At 48.9% G+C, this 13,547-nt stretch overlaps 1 protein-coding gene across 3 annotated transcripts in view; it reads left to right on the top strand.

The window, feature by feature from the left end:
- The window catches only part of AZIN1 (antizyme inhibitor 1), a 281,655-nt gene that overhangs the window by 211,450 nt on the left and 56,658 nt on the right, over positions 1–13,547 (top strand). For all 3 annotated transcript variants that reach the window (XM_030217535.1, XM_030217541.1, XM_030217551.1), the window contains exons 7-8: positions 1,861–1,942; positions 10,718–10,792. In XM_030217535.1, coding sequence (XP_030073395.1) covers positions 1,861–1,942; positions 10,718–10,792 — 157 coding nt within the window. The remainder of the gene's footprint in view (positions 1–1,860; positions 1,943–10,717; positions 10,793–13,547) is intronic.

The following is a 13,547-nucleotide window of genomic DNA, read 5'->3' as shown; positions in this document are numbered from 1 at the left end:
AGGCCCCTTACACCAAATTTCATCACAACAGAGTAGTCCTCCGCACTCACCCTAAGTTTCTGCCAAAGGTTGTGTCGGAGTTCCATCTGAACCAGTCAATTGTCTTGCCAACATTCTTTCCCCGTCCTCATTCCTGCCCTGCTGAACGTCAGCTGCACACATTGGACTGCAAGAGAGCATTGGCCTTCTATCTGGAGCGGACACAGCCCCACAGACAGTCCGCCCAATTGTTTGTTTCTTTTGATCCCAACAAGAGGGGAGTGGCTGTAGGGAAACGCACCATATCCAATTGGCTAGCAGATTGCATTTCCTTCACTTACGCCCAGGCTGGGCTGGCTCTTGAGGGTCATGTCACGGCTCATAATGTTAGAGCCATGGCAGCGTCGGTAGCCCACTTGAAGTCAGCCACCATGGAGGAAATTTGCAAAGCTGCGACGTGGTCATCTGTCCACACATTCACATCTCATTACTGCCTGCAGCAGGATACCCGACGTGACAGTCGGTTCGGGCAGTCAGTTCTTCAGAACCTGTTTGGGCTTTAGGATCCAACTCCACCCCCCGAGGGCCCTGTTTGTTCTGTTCCAGGCTACACTCTCAGTTAGTTGGTAAATTTTTTAGGTCAATCTCAGTTATGTCCTCGCCGTTGCGAGGCCCAATTGACCAATGTTGTTGTTTTGAGTGAGCCTGGGGGCTAGGGATACCCCATCAGTGAGAACAAGCAGCCTGCTTGTCCTCGGAGAAAGCGAATGCTACATACCTGTAGAAGGTATTCTCCGAGGACAGCAGGCTGATTGTTCTCACAAACCCGCCCGCCTCCCCTTTGGAGTTGTGTCTTCCCTTGAAGTGTATTGTCTTGCTACATACTGGACTGGCCGGCTCGAGCCGGTTTCGGGCGGGAAGACGGCCGCGCATGCGCGGTGCGCGCGGGCGCGCGAGGGCTAGCAAAGGACTTTGCTAGTGAAGTTTCCGATTGGAGGGGCTGCCGTGGACGTCACCCATCAGTGAGAACAATCAGCCTGCTGTCCTCGGAGAATACCTTCTACAGGTATGTAGCATTCGCTTTCTCCGAGGACAGCAAGCTGATTGTTCTCACAAACCCGCCCGCCTCCCCTTTTGGAGTTGTGTCTTCCCTTCTCTTTGTCTTGCTACATATGAGACTGGCCGGCACGAGCCGGTTTCGGGCGGGAAGACGGCCGCGCATGCGCGGTGCGCATGGGCGCGCGAGAGCTAGCAAAGGCCTTTGCTAGTGAAGTTTCCGATTGGAGGGGCTGCCGTGGACGTCACCCATCAGTGAGAACAATCAGCCTGCTGTCCTCGGAGAGTACCTTCTACAGGTATGTAGCATTCGCTTTATAGTGTTTACTTAGGTGCTAGCAGACCATGAGCTCTGATTCAGTAAAGAGGTCAACTAAGAGAGACACTCTCAAGGCCTGCTTTTACAAGTCTTAACCATGGTTCATATTTCATAGTTCATAACTAGCACTTTAGAAATTAGTAGTAATAGTAGTACCCATAATATACACTTCTCTCTTGGGCAGGCATGGAGTAGCTTGGGTCATGATCTTGCCAAGTTTTCATTCCCAATCATGTGTTCAGGATTTTTTTCAGTCCCCATTTGGTGTATGTATTTCATAAATTAGGTCTTTTTGGAGAGCTTTGTTCCTAGCTTTTGACTTGCCTTTTTTTCAACCCCCCCCCCCCCCCCCCCCCAATTCACTTTGGGTCAGAGATAAAATGTGAGCATTCTTGTTTCATATCCTAGATTCAACAAAATACTTTTTTGTTAAGTTTAACTGCCTTTTTTATGCCTTTAAAACTGCTTTTTGTCTGAATTGATTTGTATCTTACTGTTTTTGACAGATTTCACATTTCAAGTGCTTGCAAGGAACCTCAAGTATACATACATGCTCTGTCTGATGCTCGGTGTGTGTTTGATATGGCTGTAAGTATGCATTTATCAGTTCGCTAATATACAGGAAATAGTTTAAAATGGTTAAAATAATATAGCATGGACCACAGTAATCAAACAATACAAAGTACATATAAAACTATAGTAACTGGAGTTCAAACTAAATTCTCTGTGTACAAGAAAACCATGTGCATAGTAGGCACATCAAGGACAAGGCACTACATAGAGAAAGAAAGAAGCCTTTGTACCTCCTGGAGGTAGATGCCTTAGTTTCAGTGGTAACAAAAAAACAAACCCCCCTAGGGGAGAGAGAAAAATGTACAAAATCACGAAAAAGAATCAGTCCCATTACAAAAAATATATATGTTATCAGGTTCCAAGGGACCTGTGCTTAACTATCAAGCTAACAATCTGAATACGATTTTTAAGGTAAGCAAAGGAGAATTCAGTACAAGCTGTAATCCACAGCCAATCTTAATCTTGGTGAGTAAAGCTGAACAATTTGGTTCACTTAAGCTCTATACATCATTAATACTCCTAGTTATTCCCTTCCCATATTTTATTTATTTTTATATATATATCAAACAGTGATTGCAAAAAGATCCACAAGGATTCTAATAATAACACAATGTCCGTTGACTGAAAAATATATGGTTTTCAAAGTAACAATCATCAAATGTCCAAAATAAACAGCACCGGTATTTCCAAAAAGTAGTCAGAAACAAATTTCTCAATATTTGGTGCGTAATTCTTGGTCTCTATTTCATAAACTGCTCCAAGATGTCCAACAGAGAACTCCGTTTCAGAACCGCCAGTGCTGTATTACTCAGAAACCGGCAACGGATCTTCTGATGATATTTATTTTGGACATTTGATTATTGTTACTTTGAAAACTATATTTTTTTTAGTCAACGGACATTGTGTTATGCTTATTAGATTCCTTGTGGACATTTTTAAATAAAAAATAAAATATGGGAAGGGAATAACTAGGAGTATTAATGATGTATAGAGCTTTTTAAGTGAGCCGAATTGTTCGGCCAGCTTTACTCGCTGAGATTAAGCTCAGCTGTGGATTACAGCCTATACTGAATTCTCTTGTGCCTCCCTTAAAAAATGTATTCAGATTATAAGCTTGATGATTAAGCACAGGTCCCTTGGAACCTGATAACATGTATACATTTTTCCTTGTCACTTGCAGCAGATGAATCCAGATAACTTTTAAAGTTTGCATCCTGGTGCATAAAATTCTCTACAGTGAAGCTCCAGCATATATGGATGCCCTTATCAGTTTACCACCTAGGAACTGTTCCACATTGTCGCACACGTACTTGAATCTTCACTACCCAGCCTGTTGTGGCATCAAGTATAAAACCGCTTACGCATCCACCTTTCCTTATGTTAGCGCTCACTTATGGAATGGATTACCAAAATCTGTAAAATCTATTCAAGATCATTTGGCCTTCTGAAAGTCTCTAGAGACCCTATGATTTGGGAAAGCTTACGCCGCAGACCCGCCTAGCATCTCTAACTTCTGAACTGCTGCAGACGTTACGACATATTGAATTCTATTACACTTTCTCCTTTTCACTCCTTTGCTGTTAATTGCTTCTCTTTACTTCATTGGTTTTGATTGTTAGCTGCATTGATGTATGTTTTTTGCAGACTGATGTAAGCCACATTGAGCCTGCCCATGGGTGGGAAAATGTGAGATATAAATGCTATAAATAAATAAACTAGTAGGTTAAGTCCGCCTACCAGCAGGTGGAGATAGAGATAAACAAACTAAAGGCAGTGATGCCAGACGGCCAGCTCCTTCCTCAGTATGTCTCTATCTCAGCAGGTGGTGGATAGCTTTTTCTCCAGCTCCTGGGCCCAAGGCCTCTGCGGTGCTCCTGGGCCGGTGGCCAGTTTGAGCCGGGGGTTGTGGACTGGTGGTGTCCCCTTTGGCAGCATAGGCAGTTGCTGGGTCCCTACTGTACCTCAAATTCCCTCTGAACAGGCTTTTGCTGTACCTTTCCTTCCTTGTTTGTTTCTGCCTCCTCACTAAAAAATAAAAACATAGAATTTATTTGAGAGAAACAGGGAAGTGTGTGTTTGCTGAGAGCAGGTTTGTGTTACTACTGTCAGAGTTATGTTGCCTGCTTGTCTGAGCCTGCCTCGAAGTGGAGTTGGAGAGGTTTTTTTTTTTTTCGGCTCAGCTGTCAGTTCCTGTGCTTTCCCGGTCCAGTGTAAGTCCTGCTGGTTTCCTGTTCGGGACGTTCCTGTTCGGGGACGGGCAATGGCAGCAAAACACTGTTCCCAATGCGGGAAACGGCATTCGGCAGCGGGCCTTTGCAGCACGGAGTGCGCTGATTTGGCGGGACTCGAAGTGGTGGCCCCCGCCCAAGAGCGTGCTTTCCTGGCCAGAGCCTGGCGATTCTCGCGCCATTTTGTGATCGGTCGCGGAGCCGACTCCAGTAGCAGTTTTGGGCAAAGTTGCTTCTCCACTGGTAGGGAAGTCGGGGGGCCCTGCAGGCACTGTGGGTGGTGGTGCAGGTGCCATGGCTGTGACCTCCGTTGCGGGGGAGGGGTTTTTGCCAACGTTTATTTTGCTACTCCATCAGGCGTTTTTGTTGAAAAAGGCCTTGCCCCCCCCCCCCCCCCCCCCACGTGGCTGCGATAGCTTTGGCCTTTGATTCTCTCAGGGAGTCTGGGGGTAACCAAGAGATTTGGGGTTTTCCCCCAGAGGAGTTCTCCTCCCTTAAAAAGCCTAGGCTTTTTTTTTTGGGGGGGGGGGGGGTCTGAGGAGGGGTCCTGCATACAACTCCTCAGATATTGCTGATGGATATTGGGCTGGCATTCTTGGCGGATGCCTTGTATGATTTGGTCCGTGTTTCGGCCAAACTCATGGCCTTGACCGTTTCCTCTCGGCGTCTTCTGTGGCTCTGTCATTGGGCCGCAGATATCGCCTGTAAGCAACGGCTCATTAAATTGCCTTTCTGAGGGAAATTGCTTTTTGGGGAAGACCTAGAAAAGATTGTTAAAGATTTGGGGGATTCCAAATCTCAGCGTCTTCCGGAGGATAGACCCAAGTCTACTTCCAGGCAGGGAGCCTCGAGGTCACGTTTCAGAGAGACGCGACGGTATCGCCCGGGGCGGTCCAACACAGCCTTTCAGCGTCCTTGTTTTGGGCAGCGTTCTTCCTTTCGCAACAAGAAGCGTCCGGCTGGACCCCCCCTCTCGTCAGGGGGCTCCTCGGGCCTCCCAATGATGGGGTGCAGGTCCACTCGGGAGGAGAACAGATCGGTGGTCGGCTTTCTCTGTTTCTTCCAGAGTGGGCCAGAATTACTTCGGACCAGTGGGTCCTCGATGTGGTGCGAGAAGGTTACAAGCTAGAATTCTTCTCTCCTGTCACAGATTTTTTTCTGGAGTCCCGCTGTGTATCGCGGGCCAAGTGGACAGCGGTTCTGCAGTGTTTGGGAGACCTGCCAAGGATAGGGGCTATCGTGCCTGTTCCTCCTCTCGAAAGGCGCACAGGTTGGTACTCCATCTTCTTTGTGGTTCCAAAGAAGGGAGGGGCTTTTCGGCCTATTCTCGATCTCAGAAAAGTAAACCAGTTTTTGCGTGTTTGTCACTTCCGCATGGAGACATTAAGGGCAGTTATTGCTGCTGTTCAACCATGTGAGTTTTTGACGGCTCTCAATTTGAGGGAAGCTTACCTGCACATTCCCATTTGGCAGCCCCATCAGAGATTTCTCAGATTTGCAGTGCTGGGTCAGCACTTCCAGTTTCAGGCCCTTACTTTCGGAATGGCCACTGCCCCACACACTTTTTCCAAGGTCATGGTGGTGGCATTCCTGTGGAAGGAGGGGATTCGATTGCATCCATATCTCGACAACTGGCTGATTTGGGTGACGACAGCAGAGGAGAGTCAAGTGGTCACCGACCGAGTGATTGCGGTGTTGCAATCCTTAGGTTGGGTGGTCAATATGGACAAGTCATCTGGTTCCTAAGAGTCTGGAGTGTCTTGGAGTGCAATTCGGTACGAAGCAGGGGAAGATGTTTCTCCCCGAGGGGCAAAGGATCAAATTGCTTTCTCATGTACGGACCTTGAGTCGTCACGCTCCCCGAGTGTGGGACTATGTTCAGCTCCTTGGTTCCATGACGGCGACCTTGGAGGTCATTCCATGGACAAGGGCTCACATGCGGCCTCTTCGGAATTTCCTCTTGAGCAGATGGTCGCCGTTGTCGCTGGATTATCAACGATGCCTTCCTTGGTCGAGCCGGGCCAGGGACAGTCTCGCGTAGTGGCTCCCAATTGGGTGGTAGTCTTGATGGATGCCGACCTTGCGGGCTGGGGAGCCCATTGTCTTCATAGAGTAGCCCGGGGATCTTGGACCCCTCTCGAAGCGATTTGGCCGATAAATCATCTGGAGTTGCAAGCAGTCGTGAATGCGCTGCGGAGTTTTCAGGACCTTCTGCAGGGGCAGGCGGTTTGTGTATTCTCGGACAACACCACATTGGTGGCCTACATCAATCGACAGGGGGGCACTCGCAGTCTTCCCTTGGCAATGGAAGCGTCTCGTCTTCTAGTATGGGCGGAAGCGCATGTTCAGAGTTGGCAACGCACATTGCAGGTCTACAATGTTCAAGCGGATTTTCTCAGCCGCACTCTTTTGGACGCAGTGGAATGTACGCTGTTGGACTCGTCTTTTTGGCTGATCTGTCCATGTTGGGGAAGACCAGTAATGGATCTCATGGCCATGGTTTGCAATGCCAAAGTTTCCCCCGTTCTTCAGCCGCAAACGGCAGCCAGGATCCGCAGGATTGGACACTCTTCAGCCATGGCCGGAGCAACGGCTACTGTGTTTTTCCTTCGTGACCTCTGATAGGGAGAGTTCTTTGCCTCATAGGGCGGCATCGGGGGCCGATCGTTCTAGTGTCCCCAGACTGGCCCCGATGACCGTGGTATGCAGATCTTGTTCAAGCACTCTCGGAGCCACCATTGTGACTTCCGGTGACTCCCAAACTGCTATATCAAGGGCCAGTTCAGATAGAAAATCCCTCCCGCTTTGGTCTTACGGCCTGGCTATTGAGAGGCGGCAGCTGAGGAAGAAGGGATTTTCAGGACCAGTCATTGCCACTCTTTTGGGGGTACAGAAGCAGTCTTCAGCAGCATACACGCGAGTGTGGAAACTTTGTCGGCGTGGTGTGCTTTGCGTGCTGAATCGCCTTTTCAGGCGGACATTCCGGTTATTCTGGAGTTCCTTCAGGATGGTCTTCAAAAGGGATTGGCATATAATTCCCTTCGAGTGCAGGTGGCCACGCTAGCTTGTTTTAGGGGCAAACTGGATGGTTCCTCTTTAGCAGCTCGCTCTGATGTGGTCCGTTTCCTACTCGGGGCTCTTCGGCTTCGGCCTCCTCTGCGGCAGCCATGCCCGGCGTGGCATTTGAATGTGGTACTGCGAGCCCTCCAGGCCCCACCGTTGAGCTGTTGAATAAGGTTTCTGAGAAGGATCTAACACTTAAGACACTGTTTTTGGTGGTCATTGCTTCGGCTAGGAGGATTTCTGAAATTCAGGCTTTGTCTTGCAGAGATCCTTCTTTGCAGTTTTCTGAAGCAGGGGTGTCGATCTGGACGGTGCCGTCGTTTCTACCTAAAGTGGTTTCTGCTTTCCATTTCAATCAGGCAGTTTATCTTCCATCTTGTCGAAGAGAGGATTATCCGGGGGAGTTTGCCTCGCTACATTTCCTGGACGTGTGGATAGCCTTGTTTCGGTACTTGCAGATCTCGAACGAGTTTCCATGCTCGGATCATCTCTTTGTGCCCTTGTTGGGATCGAAAAGAGGTGAGGCGGTTTCTAAGGCTTTCATTGCTCACTGGATTAGGGAAGCCATTGGAGCAGCATATCTGCTACAAGGGCGGGCGTCTCCAGTGGCCCTGAAGGCGCATTCTACTTGGGCATAGGCGGCTTCTTGGGCGGAGGCGTCGACCTTATCTCTGGAAGAGATTTGTCGGGCGGCTACTTGGGCGTCCAGTCATACTTTTTGCGAAGCATTACAGGCTACACATGTCTGTTCGGGAGGATGCAAGTTTTGGGGTGGGAGTGTTGGCGCGGGGTGTCCTGTCCTTTGACGTCCTTGCCTGGTTGGGATAGATTCCTGTAATGTGTTTAATATTTTACTGTAGGTCACTGTAATGTTAGATAAGCAAGGCATTATGTGAAATGTAGTTCACAGGTAGTGCAGACACTTGTTTAGGAAACTGTTATTATTGTTGTGCTGTTGTCTAGACCTTTTTTTGCTCAGCCTAACTTGGCTCTGTTCTCATTGGTCTTCTTGGCATCTTGTTCTGTGGGCTTGAGGGAGCCCCCCTCTCCTGTCCAGGTTCTCTCTCTGGCTGACAGGGTAGCTGTCTCCATCTTATTTCTGTCAGCACTTGTCCTCATAGACTCCCTGGAGAGAACTTGTTTTTTTCTCATACATATCTTGCCAATGAGATATTGCATTTTCAATCTCCCATCTGTGAGCTGCTATGCCTGTGTAACTGCTTTTCTACCTCAGCAGTAGAACTGCCCTTTTCCTCAGGTCTCTGATTCCATCCAATGAGGCAGCTTTCGGAATACGAAGGCTCTGTGCTAAGAGGCATCTCTTCTGACTTGAGTAAACTATTAGTTATTCAATAAAGGACATTTCAGAAATATAAAGAGACTTCAGGGCGTATTGATGTGCTGAGGTTATACATCAAGATACTAAGATCTTACAGTAACAGGTTTCAGGAGGCTTGAACACGGGGAGTGTCGGCTTCCCACCCTACTTAAGGAAGGCTTTGGTACATCCCACTAGTTCCTGGATTCATCTGCTGCAGTGACAAGGAAGGTAAAATTGTCTTACCTGATAATTTACTTTCCTTTAACGCAGCAGATGAATCCAGGATCCCTCCCTAGTTCAGCCAACGTTTTGTTTTTTTTGTTTTTTCATGTTCCGCGCAGTGTAGCTATTTTTTCCTTCTGGGTTTTCTTTTGCAGAGTACAGACAGATATGGGAACACGGAAGGGATTCCGATTTCTGGATCAAGTTGCAGTTATTTTGAAGTTCTTATTTGGTTCTCTGTTTTTCATAGGATGGTTTCTGGTTGTTATTGGTTTCATATTTTTGGCATTGGCAAATGCTTACGAATGACATACTGACTGCGGAAGGAGCTGGCCGTCTGGCATCACTGCCTTTTAATTTGTTTATCTCTGTCTCCACCTGCTGGTAGGCGGACTTAACCCACTAGTTCCTGGATTCATCTGCTGCGTTAAAGGAAAGAAAATTATCAGTTAAGACATAATTTTACCTTTGTAGTGGGATTGATTCTTTGTGATTTAGTTTCAGTGGTGACAGATAAACCATTCCAGTAGAAGGGGACACAGCTCTTAAGGACTTGCAGAATTCCTAGATGGAAATGCTGCTCGACAAGAATTTGCAGGTGGCAGTGCTTGGACTGCAGGCCACAGTCTGTAATGGTTATGTGTCTAGAGCATGCTTTCAAAGGTTGGAACAGATGCCTGGGGGGGTGGGGGGTGGTGTCTTTCCTAGATAGAGGCCTTAAGAGTTGACTGCTGCCTTGATAGATGTCAAACAGCCTTATAAGGGCTTTGGCTCAACAGTAGGTAAGATCTATTCACATCATGTCAGTGGGGTTTTGAAATCCTGCCACTGGTATACATTGCTGTGTAAAGCTACCAGTTTTGTATATTTGCTTCTAGTAGACTAGTAACTGCAGATGTATCAGTTATTTTTTAACGTTTTTATTGAAAACAGTACAGCAAGTACAAATGACAGATGTTTCAATGATTACACCAAGTAAGAAATATCAACATATACAACAGAAAACAATCCGACCTAACTGTATTCAAGTTATTTTTTGCTTTGGTTTAACTTACTATATCACACTACCCACCCCCTCCCTATAATAGTTGTCATCCGGATAAAGCAGCCACAACCCTATCAATGCCAGAACTCAATGCTTGTTAGAAATGGGACTTTTATGAATAAAAGATGTATTGGATGAAAGATTGGGAAGGCGGGGGGGGGGGGGTGTAGAGAACGAGAGGGGGGGGGAATATTAATATGTATAATCAAAAAAGTTTGAAGTATAGTATGTTTTGGTTATGACATTGTTATAAGGTTAGCTGAAATGTTCGATATGCTATCTCTTCTTGAGTCAGAATGTTAGCAGAATTTTATATTCCACTGTACTGTACAGAGAAGTATAACATCTGTTTTGATTAACAATGCTGAATAAAGACTTATAGAAATAAAATTAAAAAAAGAAATTGTACTATTACTTGCCAATATTATTACCCCCCTTGTTCCTATCTCCTCCTCCCTACCCATCCACCCCCCTATCCACCCCTATACCATCCCTCCCCGAACGTCTCAGATGTATCAGTTAATGGAGCATAATTTCTGTGAGGACAGTTAAATGATTTTAATAAAGGTGTGGCTGAAACAGCAACATAATGACTTGTTGTTTTCCTGTATTGCCTTTGAAGGCTTTCAAATTGAGTCAAAGTACAAGTGGTATTTTGTGACTGGAGCAGACAGAACTATGTAAGCTCGGATTCAGTGTGTACTACTCCCATTGACATCCCTTGTGCTCTTTTGACCTCCATTACCTTAAGTATAAACAACTTGGATTTAGATGCAACTATTCACCTTTCAAATCTATGCTCAGTGAATTGTGGGTCCAGTGGACATGTCCCGGCCCAACAGGGCTTAAGTCTAACTTATCTGACTTGCTGTAGCTTTGTGTTTTAAAATCTTTTACATGTTCATTTCTAGGAGGAATTTGGCTTTAAGATGACTATGTTGGACATTGGTGGGGGCTTCAGTGGAACAGAACTTCAACTGGAAGAGGTATGAATTCAAGTAGTCTACTTACAGAAGTAAAGATTAAACAAAATAAGATAGCCTTTTATTGGATTAATTTAATGCGTTTTGTCTAGCTTTCAAGAGCTAAAGCTCACCTTCCCCAGGTATATTTGAAACTTGCATATTTGGATATATGCTTTTCTCCGAGGACAAGCAGGCTGCTTCTTCTCACTGATGGGTGACGTCCACTAGCAAAAGCCTTTGCTAGCCCTCACGCGCCGATGCGCACCGCGCATGCGCGGCCGTCTTCCCGCCCGAAACCGGCTCGTGCCGGCCAGTCTTCTTTTGTCCGCGCTCAGTACGGTCGTGTTACGCCGTTCGCGCCCCTTAAGTTGACCTCGCGCGTCTCTTTTGACTTTTCGCTATAAAAAAAAAAAGGATTTCGGAAGAAGACCTTTTCGGTCTTTTTCCCTTTCCTCTATTTTCAGTTTTTGCCCCGGTAAGTCTCTTTTCGTCTTCGGGGTAGGCCCTTTTGAGGCCTCGGGTCGTATTTTTTCTCCTCCTCTTTTTGCTGCCTTACGCAATCATGAGTTTTGATCTTGCCGGCGTGATTTTTCCGCCCATGTCATCGAAGTCTCCCAGCGGCTTCAAGAAGTGCACCCAGTGCGCCCGGGTAATCTCGCTCACTGAGAGGCACGTGTCGTGTCTTCAATGTCTGGGGGCTGGGCACCGCCCGCAGGCCTGTAGTCTGTGCGCCCTTTTACAAAAGCGGACTCAGGTAGCGAGATTGGCCCAGTGGAACGTTTTGTTCTCAGGCTCTTCGTCGGCATCGGCACCGGGAGTATCGAGTGCATCGACGTCGACAGCGTCCAGACCTCCATCCTCGGCCGCGACTGCATCGAGTGCATCGAGGCATCGACCCTCTGCATCGGGGCTGAGACATCGGAAGGTGGCGTCGGTGGTACCGGGACCTCCACTTCTGCTGATGTCGTCGGACGGTGGTGCTTCAACTGGAGTGCAGGTGAGGGCTGTCCATTCCCCTGCTGGTGGCGGTGAGCCTTCGGGTGGGTCTCCCCTGAGGGCTCCTGCGGTACAGCCCCCCCGAGACCGACCTTCTTCGGCCTCGGCCCCGAGGAAGCGACGGCTGGATTCTACGTCCTCGTCGGTGCCGGGAAGCTCAGGTGACATGCTTAGTTCCAAAAAGTCGAAGAAGCATCGACACCGGTCCCCTTCCCGTATCGGCACCGAGAGCTCTGGGTCGCCGAGGGAGTCGGCACCCAGTAGGCATCGGCACCGAGAGGACCGCTCACCCTCTGTTCAAGAGGTGTCGATGCGCTCCACTATGGACAGCCGGAACAGCCTCCACGCCCGGAACAGACTCTGACATCGACGCCTGCATCGGCTTCCATGTTTTTCTCCACAGCCGCTCTGCACGAGAGTCTCCGGGCCGTCCTCCCAGAGATCCTGGGAGAGCTGTTGCGCCCTTCCCCTCCGGTACCGGGGGTGCTTGCGCCACCGGTACCGTCGAGTGAGGCGCCGGCTGGCCCCTTGCCCGGGGTGAGGTCTCCGACATCGTTGCCGCTTGCGGTACCGACTGCGGTCGCCTCCCAGGAAGGCTCCCCGACGACGTCGGTGGAGGGAGCTTCGCCGGTGCGGGCGAGGAAGTCTACCTCTCGACGCTCCCACCGTGACCGTGGTTCCACGGAGTCGAGCCGGGCACGGCTTCAGACACAGGTCCGTGAACTTGTGTCTGATACCCATGGTGAGGCCTCGTGGGAGGAGGAGGAGGACATCAGATATTTCTCTGACGAGGAGTCTGATGGCCTCCTTCTGATCCCACTCCCTCCCCTGAAAGGCAGCTTTCTCCTCCCGAGAGTCTGTCTTTTGCGGCCTTTGTCCGGGAGATGTCTACGGCCATCCCCTTTCCGGTGGTCGTGGAGGATGAGCCCAGGGCTGAGATGTTTGAGCTCTTGGTCTATCCTTCTCCACCTAAGGAAGCGTCCACAGTACCCATGCATCATGTCCTAAAAAAGACATTGCTGGCGAACTGGACCAAGCCTTTAACTAATCCCCACATTCCCAAGAAGATCGAATCCCAGTACCGGATCCATGGGGACAAAGAGCTGATGTGCACTCAGTTGCCTCACGACTCTGGTGTGGTGGATCTGGCCCTGAAGAAGGCTAAGAGTTCTAAGGAGCATGCTTCGGCGCCCCCGGGCAAGGACTCTAGAACCTTAGACTCCTTTGGGAGGAAGACCTACCATTCTTCTATGCTCGTGGCCAAGATTCAGTCCTACCAGCTCTACACGAGCATCCACATACGGAACAATGTGCGGCAGTTGGCGGGCTTGGTGGACAAGCTCCCTTCTGAGCAAGCCAAGCCGTTTCAGGAGGTGGTCAGGCAGCTGAAGGCGTGCAGAAAGTTCCTGGCCAGAGGGGTATATGATACCTTTGATGTTGCGTCCAGGGCCGCTGCTCAAGGTGTGGTGATGCGCAGGCTCTCATGGCTGCGTGCCTCCGACCTGGAGAATAGGATCCAGCAGCGGATTGCGGACTCGCCTTGCCGTGCGGATAATATTTTTGGAGAGAAGGTCGAACAGGTGGTAGAGCAGCTCCACCAGCGGGATACCGCTTTCGACAAGTTCTCCCGCCGGCAGCCTTCAGCTTCTACCTCTACAGGTAGACTATTTTTTGGGGGAAGGAAGACTGTTCCCTACTCTTCTGGTAAGCGTAGGTACAATCCTCCTTCTCGACAGCCTGAGGGCCAGGCTAAGCCCCAGCGCGCTCGCTCTCGTCAGCA

This window comes from Microcaecilia unicolor, chromosome 1 (assembly GCF_901765095.1).
Source record: "Microcaecilia unicolor chromosome 1, aMicUni1.1, whole genome shotgun sequence".
In the NCBI taxonomy this organism is placed as follows: Eukaryota; Metazoa; Chordata; class Amphibia; order Gymnophiona; family Siphonopidae; genus Microcaecilia; species Microcaecilia unicolor.
This window is presented reverse-complemented; position numbering and strand designations above follow the sequence as displayed.